General features: G+C 35.0%; 1 protein-coding gene across 1 annotated transcript in view; it reads right to left on the reverse strand.

Moving 5' to 3' along the window:
* Positions 1 to 7,030, reverse strand: part of LOC123548728 (C-Maf-inducing protein-like) — a 123,044-nt gene extending 116,014 nt beyond the window's left edge. Inside the window, exons 1-2 of the mRNA XM_053546850.1 lie at positions 5,811 to 7,030; positions 3,404 to 3,532 (exon numbers count right to left, since the gene is read on the reverse strand). Coding sequence (XP_053402825.1) covers positions 3,404 to 3,532; positions 5,811 to 6,419 — 738 coding nt within the window. The 5' untranslated portion in view covers positions 6,420 to 7,030. The remainder of the gene's footprint in view (positions 1 to 3,403; positions 3,533 to 5,810) is intronic.
* Between the last annotated feature and the right edge of the window lie 14,662 nt (positions 7,031 to 21,692).

The raw sequence follows: 21,692 nt of genomic DNA on the forward strand, positions 1-21,692 counted from the left end.
TATGAAATTAATTTTGTTTGAAAGAAAAGTAAACCATTCGATATTTTACGGAACGTAACGGCAATCTTAGATTTTAGCAGTGACAGTAAGCGCAGGGAGTAGTTTCCCTTTACCAAAATGGCGAACATCGGTAACAAACTTGTTTTGAAGTTGGAAAATTGTCTATACCTGTGTATCATGCGCACCCACGTTTCGGGGGTGGTCCCAGGTGTAAAAAAACAGCGCATTATACATGGGTATCTACGGTACTCAACCGATCGAGTGAGTGCATTTTACATCGTAACTTTACCAAAATTCAGCAAAAAATGTTTTGAATTACATCGCAAAAGATGATACACTTTGCATCGGTAGACGCTTTAAAATTCAATCACTTAACAATAATGATTAACAGGTGTGCGCTAGACTGTGATTATTATTATTATTGATGCAGTTATAACAATGTATACAGATCAAAATATCAAGATATACCGCTGTATCAAAGTAAGTTGTGATACCAAAGTTCATACAGACTTTTCACGGAAATATTCATAGACTTTTTCTAAAGGGACTTTTCAGGGACATTAGGGCTGTATCTCAATTTATCAACTTCTTCAGAAAATGCATAACAATTCTTATACCCACCTCTGTTTCATTACACAGTTTTGAGCTCTTTCAATTTTCCTTCCAACTTTGAGTCCAGCTTAGCACAAAGGGCAGATTTTTCCTTAGCTTTTTCTCTGAGTGCATTTGATTTTGAGATATGATCTCTGATGCAGTATATGTTTTTCGCTATTTCCGTGCGATGTAGAGCGCTTTTCCCCATTTTCCCTAAATCGGTCAACTTTTTGCAACATCTACAGTACACTATGTACTTATCTTAAGCTTTCATCACCCTGCTGTAAGACCATAACCAGTTTGGATTACATACACACTTGCCGACAATGCAAGTGTATTCAAGTTTTTTTCAGTATTTCTTAAAACTGCGATGCAAAATCTGTGACGATTTGACGCCATTAATGAAGGGCCGATTTGTTTGAGACACAGCGGCTAATAAACGGCGTACACCGTTATTTTCCCAAAACAGATGTACCGGTGCATCAAAACTACAACAGCATCAATATCCCATACTACCGATAATTTCACTTGAATACTGCTTCAGCTCGGCTAAATATTTCGTTTAGGACTAATGAATACACTTTTCTAGCCTTATAGTTTCGGTGCTCTCGAAGGATCCCTTCCTCCAGATATATTATAGTTTAATGCACTGTTTGAAGGGATGGACTATTACCAGTAAGTTGGCAAAACTGTAGTCCACCACAAATATCAATAATTTCACAGAATGACTATTTAGTTACCTGGGCAATATTTGTGAAAGCTCGACCATGCTCTATTGCAGTATATTTGGCTACAAATTAATGATATAATTATCTATCATTTGAATCTGCACAATTATTTTCCTTCTTCAAAATGTCAACAAGTAAGTACAGCATGTAACAATATATGTATGGAACATTAACTCCCAGGAGGAAAATACACTATAAACTGTAATTCATAAATAATTAGACATGATTGCATACTCTGAATATCTGCCAAGCACTTTGTCCTAAGCAAAAATACTGTTTTGGAACATGGAGCTTTTATGATGGTTGAAATAAATGTAGAAATTATGGGAACTATTCATTTCTACTTTTTTTAAGCACAGAAGATAACTTCTGAAACAAGAGCTGTCAGAGGACAGCAATACTCAACTATTCAACAACCTTGTCAACTGAATAAATATGAAAGTCGAAAAAGGGGTCTATGTTTGTAAAACTGCAAAACAGGGTTATGGAACCTGTACAATGCATAAGATTATCTTTGAATAGTCAAGCTAAAAACCAGCGTCTATGTATTATGTTACACAGAGCATAATTATTTTTTGTGTAAGACTGAAATATCCTATACAGGGTGAACACCAAATCTGTGTAATAGACGAATGATATATTTCATATTTTCATCATACACGTAAAACAAACAAATCTTTTTGTTTCATATTTTCAATTTTACCTATTTTATTATCTTACCAGAATAAAATATATCTGATGTTTTTCACTGAAGAAATACCTGATATACCATGACTCATATGTATAATATATATCACCCATCCACGGTTTGTGCTATATGAGGAGTCTATATTCAACACTTTATCAAACCTGTTAGGACCTCAGGCAATAGTTTTGATTACAGGGCACTAGACAACTCTTGGGGACAGGTACCCATACCCTAAGGAAGGGGAATTTTTCGTCGTTTTAAGACAAAAAGGGGAATTTTTTTAGTCATATATATGTTACTACTTTTCACACTTACTAATGCCGTTTTCAATCATTTCTAGCTAATGTAACTATATTGCAGCAGTAACCTTCCTTTCAGGCACTATAATATATCTTGAAAGAGAGTTCATACCTAGATGTGCCAAACAACCTATTATCAGGGGAATTTTCTTCTGAGAAAGGGGGAAAAAACATACTATTTTATGAGGGGAATGGGGCTCATATTCGGCCCCAAAAACAGCCAAACAAGTGCCCTGGATTATTGACCTACAAGCCATTCTGTAAGTCTATATTAGAAACTAGTAACTGACATGCTTCAAGCAAGTCTTAATAGTAAACATATATGCAGGAATAATACATTTTTCCTGCTAATACCAGTACATCAATTTGAATGTTGTTTTTTTATTTTAGAATTATAAAATGTGTTCTTGTAGACATGTTTGATGTAATGCCAGACTGGAAATTCCAGGAACTGATATATACCTGAAATAAATTGGCCAGATCTTAAGATGATTCCACTTTGATATAAACTTAAATTGCTTTCATCCGAAAGATCTATTTATAGTATCAGCTCATGATGCCAGTGTTTATAGTGGTTCCAGAACAAAAAGGTAAGACATGTTTACATCCTTGGCTTACATAAATAAACACCATTGAAATTTGCAAATTTTCTTGATGAGTTTATTGCACAGGCCTTCTTATACCACAAGTATCTCCTTTCCTTTTAAATTTCTATCAGCAGCTCCAAGAGATATATTTTGCGAGCACTGAATATCACTCAAGTATGGAAAGATGGAACAAACACTCATTAAAGCTTGTTTCTTTGGCTGGGTTTTAAATCACTAAGATGCAATCTAGACCAATGGTGACAATTCCAGTTTATAATGGTGCAGGATGGCCTAAAATACCACTCTTGACCAATATTCAGACAAAGGTGGGCACATGAACTGAAGCACTAACCTTATGCAGCTTTTCTTACATGAAAGAACTTCAGCCAGCAGAGTTTCAAAGCTGCAGAGGCGATTGGGAAATAATTTCTCAATGACATTATCTATTCTGCCACAAAAAACCTTAACAATGAAATAAGAAGTAAGTAAATCTGAAGCTATATATACCTGCAGTAACAATGAGCCATCTTGTATTGTGACACGTATGCAAAATTTCTGTCCCGCATCCCATCGTGATATGATATGAACATCCTCTACACTTGAATATGGAATGGGTGACTCCATGTAACCTGTAGCCTGCAATACAAAACAAAATTAAATTAAAAAAATAATAAGTCACAGTAGAAGGTATCTTCCCTGGAAATTACAATATTGTCCAGGTAAGGACCTGCGCATACAGCTTAAAAAAAGATCTATGCCATGAAATTTTGTAAAAACTGGAATGGAAAATTTTCTGGCATACAACATTATTTATCCTGGGGTTTTCACTTTTATTCAATTAAACAAGACATGATTATATTGCAAATATAAATGTTGAAGCCCAGACAATGCACAAATAAGTATCCAAAAGCGCACTTTATTGTTTCCAAGGACATTGAAATTTGCATGTTACTTTAAGTGTGCAATGCTGATCACAAACAAAGGTAGATGTTTTCAAAATGCTGCTATGCATTTAATTAATAGCATACCTGAAGGTATCGCAGGCTCAAACTAGTAACACTTGCTGCAGCATGACTTATTGCAACGTATCACAGTATTGCAAAAGATTATTTTTCTTTTGGTGGTGCATGACGGGGGGTGAGGGGAGGGGGGTGTACATAAGCTATATGTCAAAAGGTTTTATCAAAACATGGACTGGTACAAAAAACTAAACCAAGGTGTGACACCGATGCGAGCACTGCTGCCGATGCCATGGTGAAGAGGATAGCTCTCTAGAGGTATACACCTTGTGTTATATGATCTAGGTGATGATGTGGAACAACCTTTTTAAGTTTGAATCAATCCATTCAGTAATTACAGAGATCAAATGAAAGTGCAATAAAATTTTAACCCTAAATTCTAAGTAAAGACAGGGGGGGGGGGGGGGGAATAATTTATGAAATACTGGTTTGAGAGTTATAATTCTTGTGTAATAATTGCCCACATTTTTAATGTACTTTTCCTGTGCTAATTTTCTATGTATTTGGCTTCATGTCAGATTTTTTGAGGTCCAATGTGTTTGGTAGAGGTTATTTATTCTGCAATGATGAATATTTCAGTAGTGATGACATGCCTATTAAAATGATGAGTACAAACACTGCCTTGTATAGAACTGCCTATGTGTTGTTATATAAAATCAAATGACAAACGTGTGTGTAAATAAAGAAAATATACCATAATATGAAAGGAAATACTATAGTTTTATGAACTAGACTAAACATTGGAAGTATTTCTAGTTTTTTTGCATGTGTTGCTTGCTAGAGCGATGTGTAGTAGTGAATCTGTATATACAGGTTATGTTCAGTTTAAGGATTCTTAAAAGTTATGCTGTCATTGCTCATAAACATACTAATTCTTATATTAATATGCATATACATGGCATATACACTGTGATTTTAACAAGAAACTTTACAAGTACCTTATGCATATACAGAGTTGATCCATAGTGAATAAGTACTTTTAAAAAATAGCACCGGGTTCCAACTTGATTCAATTATCAATTATGTTTAGAGACGATTTTGTAGTAGATTTTGTACTTTTTATTATCATCATTGTCGAGTCTGGAGACACAAACATTTTTATTTCAATATGAATGGTTCAGTTGATTACACTCAGCATCAATTTATAGTCACATGCCCCACTATTTAAAATAATTTGCTATCATTAATGAATTTTGTTCATCTGAAGAACGCACTTTCATTTTTAATCACCTGTTACTTTCAAGAAAAAGAAAATGTAAGCAAAATTAGAAATCGCATCAGTTGGCTTATTTTCACTATTTCTTAAGTGGAATATGAAATTGTAACGCTTCTACTTATATTGCAAAAATTTGCTGAGTAGTTTCTCAGAAACCTGCTTACAAAAGAAATTTTAATCAGTTGAAAATTCTGACAGAAAAAGCCACAGTTATGAAACTTGTCCTGTATGGTCAGCTCATGATGCTGAAGACATTTGTAAAGTTTAAAATCAATAATAGGGAATCGATCCTTCAGATTTTGCGATGAAAATCGAGATCAATCCCTCTACCCTGCCTTATTTAATATTATGGCCTTGTAGCTTTTGAGAAACCTGCTTACATACAAAACTTTTGTGTCAGACATGGATGAAAAGGTAAAATATGGAGTAAATTTTATGCAATTTTATTGCTGTCTTCAACACCTTTTTCTGACATTAAATTCAAAACAAATCAAGATATTCTGAAAACTTAAAAAGGTTCCAACTACTACCCTTGGAGTTCTTATAGGTGTGGTACTGTTCTTATAGGTGTGGTACTGTCTTATATTTAAGGAGAACTTGGTACAGAAAAAGTGGGCCTAAATATTAGCTAGACTGGTCATCATGGTCTCCCTATACCAAGTTTGATAAGAAGTCTTACCTTTGCTCCTCTTATCTCATCCTTATCCAAAACCAACTGATGCCGCTCCCATTTAATATACTTGGGTTTCAAACCCTCTATAAATCGAAGTTCTGTTACTGACATTCTACACACATCTACAATGCTTTCTTCAAACAAATAAAAACATTTATGCTTCCAATGTTGCAACTTAACAACATTTTTGATTTGAGCTTTAAGAAGCTTTTTCCCTTTCAAAGGCTTTTCAGGCTCTCTAGAGTCATCAACATCGCTTTTTTCCTTACTTTTTAAATCTTCCTCATCCGTTCCACTGTCCTTCTTTAATTCATCTAAACTGTCATCTGAACATTGGACTATGTTCCTAGTTTTGTACTTTTCAACATTTAAATAGTTGCTAACCAAATTCAAATCATTCAAGTTTTCTTCCGATTGGGTGGTTCTCCGTGTTTTTGTCAAATTTCGACTTCTCCCGTTTCCATAGTCAGCAAAAACCAGTTCAGGATCGTCAGACAAATCAGACAAGTTATCATCAGTACTACTTACTTCAGTTAGAAGATTTGCAGCATCGATATTCACTTCTTTTTCAAAAATCTCTATTCCAACAGAACTAATACTTGTTTCCTCAGACATTTTTCAGTTATTCTAGTTTCTAAATAATTAAAAATTCAAATTTATAGTTAAAGTAACATATATTTGCAGCTGAAGTTAATATTCCAATGTTGTAATATTAAGAATTTGATTTTTATTTTAAATGACAACATTCAAGCTCCTGTGCTTGGATGTTGTTTTTTTTTTGTTGTTGTTTTTTTTTTTGTTCTTTTGTTTTTTTATCTAAAAGCATTTATCACAGTCACAACAAGCCAAATCCTTGCTTTTATATTATATTTTTTACTCAAATATAAATATCACATGAAGTACAAAATTATTTATAATTTGCTAAAATGCCATGAATAATAATTCTATATTCACCACATTCCTTCCATTCCACAATCAACAAGCATATTCCTGTATCGGAGCTGGCATATAAATGCTACTGAATCTGTCCAATAGCAGACTGCCAATCACTGCAATTTTTCCAATAGCAGGTGCATTTAATATTTTACTTGGAGTATTATTGATGTGCCTGGGTTTTTTTTCAGTTGAAGACAGTTTGGGACATCAACTATCAAATCAAAAAATATAAGGGTGCCAAGATGGACCTAAGGTCGCTCATCTGAGTAACACACCATAACAGCATAAACATGTTTGACCCAAAGACCCAGTTTTTGATACAAATGTACCATATGACCCAGTTTCGAGCTCATCTGAGTTTTCAGAGAGATCTATACATTCTGACCAAGTTTCATGAAGATTGGAGCAAAAATGTGGCCTCTAGAGTGTCAACAAGATTTTTCTTCAATTTGACCTAGTTTTTGACCCAACCTCATCCAATTTTAACCCATCTGAGATTTCATAAAGACAAATATTCTGACCAATTTTCATTAAGATTGGACAAAAAATGTGGCCTCTTAAGTGTAAACAAGCATTTTCTTCAATTTGACCCAAATTAGCACACACCCAGGATTTCATGGAGACAATATTCTCACAAAGTTTCATGAACATTGGAGCAAAAAAATGGCCCCTAGAGTGTTAACAAGCTTTTCCTTTGATTTTACCTAGTGACCTACCAGTAGTTTTTAATCACTAGTGACTTAGTTTGAAATGTTATCAAAGACTTTGTGGTAAACATTCTGACCATGTTCTATGAAGATTGAATCAAAAATGTGGCGCCTAGAGTGTAAACAAGAACTCATCCGAGATTTCATAGAGACAAACATTTTGACACATCAGGTGAATAATGCAGCCCCTATTGCACACAGCCCCTATCTCCTATTGCACACAGCCCCTATCCCCTAATGCACAAAGGCCCTATTGCACACAGCCCCTTTCCCCTATTGCACAAAGCCCCTATCCCCTATTACACACAGCCCCTTTTGCACACAGCCCCTATCACACACAGCCCCTATTGCAAACACCAAGTTTTTCTTTTTAGTGACATAGTTTTTGAACAAAGATGACCCATATTCAAATCTGACCTAGATTTCATCAAGGCAATCATTCTAACCAAAATTCATGAAGATCAATTGAAAGATACAGTCTCTATCGCATACACAAGGTTTTTCTTTTATTTGAGCTAGTGACCTAGTTTTTGATCCCAGATGACCCATTTTGAACTTGGCCTAGATTTCATCAAAGTAATTATTCTGACAAAATTTCATGAAGGTCAGTTGAAAAATACAGCCTCTGTCGCATACGCAAGGTTTTTCTTTGATTAGACCTAATGACCCAGTTTATGATCCAAGATGATCCATTTTCAAACTAGGTCTAGCTTTCATCAAGGTTATCATTCTGACCATAATTCATGAAGATTAGGGATGGGAACGAATATTCCAAAATCGGTCGAATATTCGAATATGAAAATCAAATTAGAATATTCGTAAATTATTGTATTTATTTTTTTTCAAAATAAGTATCATTGATTTTGGGCAATATGGGCATGCTAATTCTACAGAATAAAACCATGTCATGTTAGATTAACACATATCAAAAGATGTCCAATTAACAAGAAAATAGCAATGCATAATCGGCAGGGGCCATCGTTACTGATTAACAGTTTGCAACAGGCGTCAATGTGTCAGATGCATGTCAAAAGATGTCCAATTAACAAGAAAATTGCAATGCATAATTACCTGGGGTCATCGCTACGGATTAACAGTTTGTATTAGGCGTAAATGTGATATCTTTTTATCTTTTGTTCATTTTTATTGGCGCCTGTTTTATGTAACAAGTTGTAGAATTTTTTTTTCGAAAACAATACCAAACTTGTAGATATTGTCGATCTTTTCACAATATTTTGTATGACGTTTCAGACCATCCGGAGAATCGGTTTTCATCCGCAATCGGCCATATTCGAATTAAATTTTGAAGTAGTTAATAATAAAATCAAGAAAAACGTATGACTGATGCACAAGTTCATGTTGAAGGAAGTTTAAGTCTGCCTTACTTGCTTTTTACACGCCGATTGAAATTTTTCAAAATGGCGGTGGTAATACAATAGCGCGTCACGTGTTTAAATGGGACGACCTGCTATTTTTTGATAAAATTGCGACGGTCTAAATTATAATCGTTTTGATTTTTTGTATCATTTTGAAGCTAAAACACTAAATTCGTTAAATATGTTCATGATTATACTGACAGAATCGTGAAATAAAGTGCTAGGATCGGCGGGTTTCGCTATGTAGGATCAGGTTACCCGGAACAAACATTTTTTTGGCCTTATTTACGATGATCCACGCTTTAAACAAATGAATACGTTGTGTATATGCCAATCACTTAATAAGAATTTAAAGCTTCCATTAAAACTAATGGAATATTCAAATATATTCGAATATGGCAAACGGAATATTCGAATATTGATTTCAGTATTCGTTCCCATCCCTAATGAAGATCAATTGAAAAATACAGCCTCTATCGCATACACAAGGTTTTTCTTTGATCTGACCTAGTGACCTAGTTTTTGATCCAAGATGACCCAATTTTCGAACTTGACCTAGATACTAACAAGGTTATCATTCTGACAAAATTTCATGAAGATCAGTTGAAAAATACAGCCTCTATGGCATACACAAGCTAAATGTTGACAGACGACGGACGACGGACATCGAGCGATCATAAAAACTCAGGTGAGCTAGAAAGGGGCATAATTTTGACGGAGTAAAAGGTAGGGGTAGAGGCCCCTTTTGTCAGCTAAAGTCTGTATGAGCCATATTATATTAATGAAAGTCACCATGTCAATACTGATGACAGGTCACCATTTCAGCCATGAAGCATGTGATGTAACCATGTCATCATGCCAGCTATGAAGCATGAAAAATAATGCCAGGTCACTATGTCAGCCATGAAGCATGAAAAGTAATGCTAGGTCACCATGTCAGCCATGAAGCATGAAAAGTAATGCCAGGTCACCATGTCAGCCATGAACAATGTAATGTAATCATGTCACCGTGTCAGCCATGAAGCATGAAAAGTCATGCCAGGTCACCATGTCAGCCATGAACCATGTAATGTAACCATGTCAGCCTTGAAAAATAATGCCAGATCACCATGTCAGCCATGAACCATGAAATGTAACCATGTCAGCCATGAACCATGTAATTTAACCATGTCACCCTGTCAGCCATGAAGCATGAAAAATAATGACAGGTCACCATGTCAGTCATGAACCACATGATGGAACCATGTCACCTTGAACTATGAAAGGTAATGACAGCTCACCATTTCTGCTATGAACCATGTAAAGTAACCATGTCACAGTGTCAGCAATGAACCATGAAAAATAATGACAGGCCACCATGTCAGCCATGAACCACTTGTCACCATGTCAGCCATTAACCATGAAAAATAATGAAAAGGCACCATGTCAGCCATGAACCACGTAATGGAACCATGTCACTGTGTCAGCCATGAAGCATGAAAAATAATGAAAAGGCTCCATGTCAGCCGTGAACCATGTAATGTAACCATGTCACTGTATCAGCCATGAAGCATGAAAAATAATGACAGGTCACCATGTCAGCAATAAACCATGTAATGTAACCATGTCACCATGTTAGCCATGAACCATGAAAAATAATGACCAGTCACAATGTCAGCCATGAACCACGTAATAGAACCATGTCACTGTGTCAGCCATGAATCATGAAAAATAATGAGAAGGCACCATGTCAGCCAAGAACCATGTAATGTAACCATGTCACTGTCTCAGCCATGAAACAAGAAAATAATGACAGGTCACCATGTCAGCCAAGAACTATGTAATGTAACCATGTCACCATGTTAGCCATGAACCATGAAAAATAATGACCGGTCACAATGTCAGCCATGAACCACTGCAGGGGTGTAAAATTCCACTCGCCCGCTCGCATTGGCGAGTGAAAGTCTGAGTAGGACGAGTGGACCTCGCCGTATACTCGACCGATCGGGCGAGTGGTTTTTTACGTCCTTACTTTACCAAAATTCAGAAATTACAACTCCAAAACGTCAATAAACTTTGAGATTGTTCAGTCGCTACCTAGATTGACTGGAATTTACCCGCGAATCGTAAAGATATCAAAACGTCATGCCGGTAATTTTCCATTCCACAAGCACGTGCGACCTATCGTCATATCTAATTTACATCGACACGTACACAAAAACCGTGCGTAGTGCATTCATTTTTTAACATTTTCGCTTCAAGTTTTCAACACCTCTTGAGAAATAATACTATTTGAATTCTATAATGATTATAATAAGATATCGACAGAAATGTAGGCAAAATTCTATAACAAGAGGACCATGATGGTCCTGAATCGCTCACCTCTTCCCACATGATCCAGTTTTGAGTATGACGTCGTTTTTTCTATTATTTGACATAGTGACCTAGTTTTTGAGCTCATGTGACCCAGTTTTGAACTTGACCTAGATATTATCAAGATAAAAATTCTAACCAATTTTCATGAAGATCCATTGAAAAATATGGTCTCTAGAGAGGTCACAAGGTTTTTCTATTATTTGACCTATTGACCTAGTTTTTTAAGGCACGTGACCCAGTTTCGAACTTGACCTAGATATCATCAAGGTGAACATTCTGACCAATTTTCATGAAGATCCATTCAAGGGTATGGCCTCTAGAGAGGTCACAAGGTTTTTCTATTTCAAGACCTACTGACCTAGTTTTTGATCACAGTTGACCCAGTTTCAAACTTGACCTAGATATCATCAAGATAAACATTCAGACCAACTTTCATACAGATCCCATGAAAAATATGGCCTCTAGAGAGGTCACAACGTTTTTTCATTATTTGACCTACTGACCTACTTTTTGACGGCACGTGACCCACTTTCGAACTTGACCTAAATATCATCAAGATGAACATTCTGACCAATTTTTATGGAGATCCATTCACAAGTATGGCCTCTAGAGAGGTCACAAGGTTTTTCTATTTTTAGACCTACTGACCTAGTTTTTGACCGCACATGACCCTGTTTCGAACTTGACCTAGATATCATCAAGATGAACATTCAAACCAACCTTCATGAAGATCCATTGAAAAATATGGCCTTTAGAGAGGTCACAAGGTTTTTCTATTATTTGACCTACTGACCTAGTTTTTGACCGCACGTGACCCAGTTTCGAACTTGACCTAGATATCATCAAGATGAACATTCAGACCAACTTTCATACAGATCCCATGGAAAATATGGCCTCTAGAGAGGTCACAAGGTTTTTCTATTATTTGACCTACTGACCTAGCTTTTGATGGCACGTGACCCACTTTCGAACTTGATTTAGATATCATCAAGGTGAACATTCTGACCAATTTTCATGAAGATTTCATGAAATATATGGCCTCTAGAGAGGTCACAAGGTTTTTCTATTTTTAGACCTACTGACCTAGCTTTTGACCGAACGTGACCCAGTTTCGAACTTGACCTAGATATCATCAAGATGAACATTCAGACCAACTTTCATACAGATCCCATGAAAAATATGGCCTTTAGAGAGGTCACAAGGTTTTTCTATTATTTGACCTACTGACCTAGTTTTTGATGGCACGTGACCCAGTTTCGAACTTGACCTAGATATCATCAAGGTGAACGTTCTGATTAATTTTCATGAAGATCTTGTGAAATATATGGCCTCTAGAAAGGTCACAAGGTTTTTCTATTTTTAGACCTACTGACCTAGTTTTTGAAGGCACGTGACCCACTTTCGAACCTGACCTAGATATCATCAAGGTGAACATTCTGACCAATTTTCATGAAGATCTCTTGAAATATATGGCCTCTAGAGAGGTCACAAGGTTTTTCTATTTTTAGACCTACTGACCTAGTTTTTGACCGCACGTGACCCAGTTTCGAACTTGAACTAGATATCATCAAGATGAACATTCAGACCAACTTTCATAAAGGTCCCATGAAAAATATGGCCTCTAGAGAGGTCACAAGGTTTTTCTATTATTTGACCTACTGACCTAGTTTTTGAAGGCACGTTACCCAGTTTCGAACTTGACCTAGATATCATCAAGGTGAACGTTCTGACCAATTTTCATGAAGCTCTTGTGAAATATATGGCCTCTAGAGAGGTCACAAGGTTTTTCTATTTTTAGACCTACTGACCTAGTTTTTGACGGCACGTGACCCAGTTTCGAACTTGACCTAGATATCATCAAGGTGAACATTCTGACCAACTTTCATAAAGATCCCATGAAAAATGTGACCTCTAGAGTGGTCACAAGCAAAAGTTTACGGACGCACGCACGCACGGACGGACGACGGACGCCGCGCGATCACAAAAGCTCACCTTGTCACTTTGTGACAGGCGAGCTAAAAATGGTCGAATTTTCATATAATCATTTGTAAAAATTCAAACAGCGCGATCTTATTTACTTAGTTCTTTCTAAAAGTAAATAAATGATGAATACTCTGGGCATAAAATTCAGATTTTTGACCAGAAAGTACAAAAAACAGAATAAAAAATTCTTAAATAATGAAAAAGCGGCAGCTATTACAATACATGGAGTAAAACGATTTTTGGCAAACAGATTTCTGTTAGTGCGGCAGGATAGGTTACGTGACCTCGTGAACGTAAATAGAAATGCGATTTTAAAATAAAGCAATGTGATGTCATTGCGGTTTTTAATAAGTTTTAAATGAATGTTTGTACATGTATTTTTTGACCAACAATTTAAAAGTTTTTTTTTGTGAAACAATAATGTAAATTCCTTGAGGGCAAATAGGTCACATAGGTAGGATATCCACTATAGTAACTATCGTTTGAGACATTTACCTTTTATACGGGATATAGCACATTCGCTTTTGATAAATTAAAGAAGAAACTTTTTATTGATTTCTATTTCTCAGCAATTTTAAGAACCGATGCGGTACGATCAGACAGTGATGTGTCACATGGCGCGAAAACATGACGTAATGCCATGACAATCTCGAGCAAAAATACCGCTTTGATCTCCGCTTCAGATGTCAAGATACTGACACACTTCTTTCAGCTCTTTCAGGGGGTGTAAATTGATCATGAAAACAAGGTCAATTACTTAGTTTATCAACTGAATAATTACCGATAATCATTAACGTTTTTTTCCTCTCTTTCAACACGGGTGGATGGACGATGATTATTTAGACACCTTTCAAAATAAATATTTTTCGGGAAATAATACTATTGTACATAATACTCCTTTCATAAAAGTGACAGTATTAAAAGTGTCAATTATTAGGGCGAGTGGCTGTTCACTAAGGGCGAGTAGATATTACTGGCTACTAGTCCTGCAGGACGAGTGGTGTGAAAAATAATTTTACACCCCTGACCACGTAATAGAACCATGTCACTATGTCAGCCATGAATCTAGATTTCAACAAAGCAATCATTCTGACCAAACTTCATGAATATCAATTGGAAAAATACAGCCTCTACCGCATACACAAGGGTTTTCTTTGATTTGACCTCGTGACCTAGTTTTTGACCCCAGATGACCCATATTCGAACTCGACCTAGAATTTATCAAGGCAATCATTCTAACTAAATTTCATGAAGATCAATTGAAAAATACAGCCTCTATCTCACACACAAGCTAAATATTGACAGACAACAGACGCTGGACATTGAGCAATAATAAATCACCTGAGCATTAGGTGAGCTAAAAAACTAGGTAAGTAGGTCATGCTAAATATTATTCAAGATAACTTACTACTGAAATCTGTTTAAAAATGAAACTGGTGGTCCAAATTCCTTTGCTGTAGCTTCAAAAAACAAGAAAGTAGGTCAGCAGTTCAGGGTCAAGAATATTATTAAGGATGAGTATTGAAATCAGTATCAAAAGCATGGGCCCAAGGTTCTATACTGTACCTTCAAAAAACAAGAAAGTAGGTCAGTAGGTCATGATTAAGACAATTCAAGATGAATATTGAAATCTGTATCAAACATTACATAAATGCTTGTGTAGCCACTGCTTCAAAAACAAATAAGTCTATGAAAAACAAGGGACCACCCGGTGGGGCCTATATTGACCCCCTGGTCATGATCTGAACAATCTTGGTAGAGAACCAATAGAACATAACAAAACTATTACAAAATATCTAAGCTTTAGGCCTTATTGTTTAAGAAAAGAATTTTTTAAAGGTTTTCCCTGTATAAGTCTATTTAAACCATGTGGCCCCTACCCCCAGACAGGGCCATATTTGACCCTAGGAGGTTTTATACTTTAATATTCTTGGTAGAGGACCACTAGAAGATGCTACATAACAAATACATGCTCTGCACATCATCTCACTGCCAGCTACCCTTTATGTCAAGATTGAAGCCAATACCTTGAATGGTTATTAAACTATGCTCTGGACACAAAATATAAAGGACAAAATTGACCTCTGAGATCCACTTATGACCTTCACCTTTGACCTACCTACATGGTTTATGTGTTCTCTCAAGACACCTGTATGCCAAAGTCAAAACCTTGAATAGTTATTAAGTTATGCACCAGACACAAAATATGACGGACAGACAGACGCATAAACTATCTTATAATAAGTTGTTTTTTTTAAAATGGGCATACAACATTTTGTTTTTTGTTTCTGGATGGCTTCCTCACATGAAGAATTCAATGCCCCAAGTGAGGCTGAAGTCAGCTACCTTAACCACTCAGCAATGGAGGCCACAGCATATATTATAATGATGTATGCATTGTATATTACATCAAATCGTAAGTGTCTCAGTACAGAATTTCTTTCAAATTTTCAAAGGTGTCAGAACAACAATAACATTTAAATACCAGAACAGGGTTTGGCCGAACATTTTCCCTGCCAAAGTTATGGCCCTTTGATATTTTGTCATGTCCAACTTCTTATTCACTACTGAGGACATTTTCTTATAAATCATCAACCATCAGCATTTTGATCTTGGCTCTTTGATGACTTTGCCAATGAAATTTTAGGTTTTTTGTTTTGCATGACTGTATGTTATAAGGGGGTCAATGAAGTTTGGACAATGGTTCATGACATGGAATTCTTTGAAAGTCATTACACAATACTTAATTCATCAATCTCAACAGTTGAGCCAAATTAGCTATCACTTTCAATTGTTTTTTATTTACCTAACCTCAGCAGTTGCCTAACCATTACACTTTGTGACATTAAGTTAGGGAAATAAGCACCAAAATAATGCATGATAATGATCTTACTGATCTCGTGCAAAGCTATGTTCAATAAATTGCATTAAAACTGCATTATCTCGAACTGATACAACATTTATACGCATCAACTGATGAAAAAGAAAATGCTCGGGCATTAATATATTTATGTTCAGAGTTCTTAAAATTGACTTGTTCCATAAAAACTATTAATCATTCATAGGAACAAGGAAGGAAACAATTAAAATTCAATTATAAACAAAGTATCAAATGTGGAAATATAATTGTAAAGGAAGATAACAAAATATGGTGGGCCACATACGCCATTCAGAAAACAACTCATGTACTGAACACTGAAGAATAATTCTTTAAACTTCAATATTAAACAGTTCAGTTCTAACAGTCTGCATCGCTAATGTCACGTTTACATGACAAAATATTTACTCCTGACCATCTGTGTAAAATTTGAGATCACATAATACTTTCACAGGCGCAAATATATACCAAGATTTTGTTCACATTAACTTGTGGTGCAAATATATTTACTCTGATCTTATGACTTTTGAAATTTAAATGATATGGATTTATTAAATACTTATTATATTGATACTAATATTGCCAGCATGTTTCTCACATGTAGGGATTTATTTCAGACTTTGGGGATGAATCATGATTACAGTTCCAGTAAACATGGTAAATAGGAATATATGTATTATAAAAATATACGAATCTGGGAAAAATATGAAGGAACCATTCTGCTTCAGCAGTTATAATATTCATGTGTTTTGTAGATTACATCAGTAGACCTTGATGTTGACAGAGTCAGAACTTTTATTTTGTTGTGTCATGCCATTCTTAATAAGTATACAATGTTCTAAAGATTTGTCTGTGTTAAAAAATCACATGTACCAGTTTCAAGATTTTACAGTGACGCCAACACCTTGTGTATTTAAATAACCAAGCAGTAACATATCATCAGAATATAAATAATTGTTCATATTAAGGCGTTTTGCATGTATTTCAGATAATATGCTATGCTACTACACATTTTGATTAAAACAGAGGTAATATGAAGAAATACTGTGACACTCTTATTTCTCTTTAGTTAGATTTCTAACTTTCAAATATGAAAAAGATAATTCACTTTTGCAATTATAAATTCAATAATTTATTAACGTCATTATCATATTTGTTTCAGTGGAGGATGCAGCTGTCCTATCACATATGTCTAGAAGATATTACTGTAGAACACAGTATGAAAAAGGAAAGAAATATTTTAATTTGCTGTAATAAATGTATCTTGTGAACAGAAACGTTATTTGATATGTTCTCCATAAAAGCTACAGAAAAACAACAATCAAAATATATGCATGAACATACAGCATTTAGCACAGTGTGAAGTCCTGCTCCATTTGTCCTCCAAACTTTATTTCAGGTGTTCACAAAGAAAAAAGTAAATGAGAATAGATACGAATAGATCTCTCCCAAGATCTGTTTTGTTTTCAGATGTTGTAATTTGAATCGTTGTAAATTAACAAATACTATTGCGTGAATACTCTGAGAATTAGTCAGAGACATTGTGCTCCCCATTATCTGCTATTTGGCACCAGTACATGACGGTGAATGAAATGCAACAATAGTGACATAAAAAAGTTGTGCCGTCACAACTGACAAAAAAACAAATCGATAATATAGGTCAGTGGGTGACTTTCTTCAGGGACTGTGAAGTGCTCCTTAATTACATGAATATCGCACGTTACACAAAGCAAGTACAAAAATAAATTTGCTATTCAGAAAAAGTTTTCTTTTCACCACTAAATCATAACTAATGCTTGCAATCATGACTGAAAGACCTAAGTACCACGATTACACTGATTTTCAATAGTTGTTGCTTGTGACTTTATGGACGGACTGTCAGAGAAGGTAACTAGAGTCACGCATTGGGACTATGTTCAGAAAGGCACCCTTATTCAAAAATGCTTCCAAGAAGGCATCATCTTGAATTCAAATTAGAACTTAAGACATGTTCAAGTGATCAACTGTGTACAATATCATAAAAGAGTATTTAGATTTAGAAATTCTAATGGAATGTTCATCTTAGTATAATATAAATATATTAATTATGCATGAAAATAATTCCTATCAAATTAATGGCAATGAAATTCATTATGTCCTATTTATTGTTAAATGTCAAAGCAATTATTTGATAAGTCACGACTCTGTAATGTTATTTGTGCAGCGCATTATGCCTGGTGCCCAAGGGTTTTGAACGATGTTGGAAAGAGAATATTTATTTTGATATAATTGTGAAGATTTCAGTGAGACTTTTTTTAAATGTGATGAGATATTTACATTTACCAAATATAAGCTCTGCAATACTGGTACCATTAAAACATTGATCAAATCTATTACACTGCAATATGTATTTAGTAAATTTCATTCTATTTGGTCACTCAATTTGAAACGCATGTTCATTAAAAATGGGTCCAACGCAATACTGAAAGCTGCTTACTTGATTAATGCATTGTCTAGTTGGCCTGGCAATAATCTATTTGAAAATGAACAACCATATTTCTTTTCTTTGTAGGATCTCTTTTACATTCAACACAACTATACAACCATGATAGATAAATCTAGTTATATTGAAACTCCATCATCTATACTCACCATTGAAGATTCTATCTCGTTTGCTCCAAGAAATAAATGATGACTTTCCCACCGCCGTAAATACTTGGAATTCATTATTTTACTATATATTGTTCGTCTATGATCTAAACGACACACATGAATGTCCCCTTCATGAATAAGTTTGAACCTCTGATGACAAGTGTTAGGTCTGTGTTTTACAAATGTGGGTGTGCTTACAGGGCTTTGAGGTACACTGGGTGTATCTGGTGGCCAGAAATCATTTCTTACAGGACTCGAATCTTCCCGTATTATGTCTATAGTTTCTATATTTGTATCAGTTGATGAGCATCCTATCGTTTCTCCAAGTCTCAAAGCAGTCGTGGCAGCCATTTTGGATTCTGTTGAATACAGCGATTCACATACACTTCCAAATGGGAAAAGATTCCCCGAAAAAGGACGAATTATACAAGCCAGTGTTAACTTTGATCTACAAACACTGAGTCATTTTTACGAGCGCTATTTTACCAAAATAACTGAATCGTCCATATTTATTTTGACAGCTGAGCTGATCATTGTCATTATAATACTGTTTCTAGTCATGTGACCAAAAATATGTAAATTATGTACAGGTTTTCCCGTAATTTTCGCAATATCTCGGATATTTCATTTTGCGATCAGTGTAGAGAATAACCGGTTAACTTTTTGCGTTTCCGGCAAATGATCTTGATTTAATAAGTTAGTGGATATGGTATATTTCAATAATTTTAGGAAAACATCTATAGTTATAATCAATTTAAAAGCTTAATTTCACACTGGAATAGTCAAGACTGCAAATGTTCAATGTGCAAACATACTTAGCAGCTTGTTCTGCAGGACCGGACGGCATTTTTTCATTATACCCAACCAGTTTAATTCTATATATAGATGCTTATACTCTCATTGTGGTCTTTTGCTTTTGTATTTTTATTTTTATTTGCTTGGTAGTTTTTGCTTTGTTTAGCTGATTTTGTTGTGTGCCTTGTTCCTCATAGTTTGCTACAATTAGTATGTTTACCTTGCTTTCCTTGTGTAGTTGACATAGTTTTATGCTTTTTTTCAACATGTTTAGCTGCTTTAGTTATTTACTGTGCTTTTTGCATTGTGCTGTTAATACTTGACTTGCTTTGCATGCTTTAGCTACTTTTTGTATGCCTTGTTTCCCTGTGTAGTCGACATAGATCTATGCCTTGTTCTCCATGTTTAGCTGCTTTAGCTGTTTCTTTGTGTTTGATGCTTGCTATTTTGATCCTTTTTCCTGTGTAGTTCATATCAATCTGTTCTTATTTACTTTTTAGCTAGTTATCTTCTTTTTTTATCTTTATTACTCTTTCTTTCTTGTATTCATTTAATCTTATCTTATCTTATCTTATCTTATCTTATCTTATCTTATCTTTGTACCAATACTTTGATTGTGCAACCATTGAAAATAAGCATTCGGTATGAGCTTAACTGAGTTTAAATTATCAGTTGTTAATCATGTAGCATAGCTATATATCCAGTACAGAGGTATATTCCTGCAAAGTTGTCATGCTTTTAGACAATTAATCTATGTTGTTTAAAATGTCATGAGGAAATTTCAATAAAACATAATTAACTATAACCTGTAATTTTACTCATTTTATGACCAGGTTTCATCAAGAAAAGGCACAAAAATATAAAAACGTAAAGAAATTATTTGAATTTTGCGCGAAATAAATCACAAAACATATTTGATTCGATTGCCATTTGAAAAATAAAAGAATGTCAAGCTGCGTATATTTTAGAAATAATATATCTTATTCATTGACTTGTTGTTGAATAAAATCATTATTTGGAGTTCAGAAGTGAAGGATTTATATCACAAGGTCGTAGCCCGTGTGATATCATAACGTGCTTGTTTTTCAATGGAAAATTAATGAAGGAGATTTATTATTCCGATTTTAATGCGCTATCAAGGATTATTTTCTTTATATTTGAAGATATTCACAAGCTAATAGCCTGTTTTGAGTGGTTTTCCTTTCCAGTGTACCACTTCGGGTGTTTGACGGTATGATGTAATAATTGTGACGTTTAAACAGTGTGCATGTGTTGCGTAATAACACACCGTGTAAGTCATCTTTTAGAGTAACAAGGAAATAAATCGGGCCTTGTTAGAATCTGCGATAAACAACGGTTGACGCCCGGATCGGTAAGAGAAAACAATGGCGTAAATTATGACGTCAAATTGTACCATGACGCCCGGTTCATTACTGCTCGGATAAATGAATTCTTGCACACCAAACTCATGCAATTGATTTTTCCGGTGATTTTACCCATGCCAGCAAAACCAATCTGACACCCCTCGCTACCGCCAAAAAACAGTTACCATCGAACCGGATATTCCCATCGGGATCTAAAACCAGTGACAGATTACCACAGTCCAGCATGATTTTTATAGAAATATTCCAATGAGCATGTAACACTGAAAACAGCCAAGCCTTCTTGTGATTCACCCTGATTTAACATGGATCGTCGTTCTAATGCTTTGATATCTAAATCATCAATTCCCGTAAATCTGATCTGTGATGAAGCAGGCGACAAACCACTATTTGATAAATAACACCATTGTCTTGTAAAAAGATACTAGGAAGAAAATCGATTGAACTTATTTAACGGACGTTTGAGAAAAGTGAATAAATTTACTTTTTTGTCAATTCATTAAAGATGTGCTCATTGAAAGCCACCCGTATACGCTATAGGTTTCTGTTTTGAAAATCTTCACAATTCAATGTATAATATAGAAAATATCCTTGACATTAGTCAATAGTTAAAAAGAAATCCTGTAACAATTTATTCCACAGGTGTCCTGGAATTAAGTATACCTTTTCGAAGTACCTTCACATCAACTGAGTCAAATTGCAAAACGTTTTTGTTTATTTTGGTTGGAATAATTTTCGCAAACAAACCAATATACGCTAAATTCATTATGAGCGACCTCGTATGTTGCGACTTCTTAAAAATAGGTATTGATATTAAAATAATCTTATGATTGCATCATTGATTT

This window comes from Mercenaria mercenaria, chromosome 6 (genome assembly GCF_021730395.1).
Source record: "Mercenaria mercenaria strain notata chromosome 6, MADL_Memer_1, whole genome shotgun sequence".
NCBI lineage: Eukaryota > Metazoa > Mollusca > Bivalvia > Venerida > Veneridae > Mercenaria > Mercenaria mercenaria.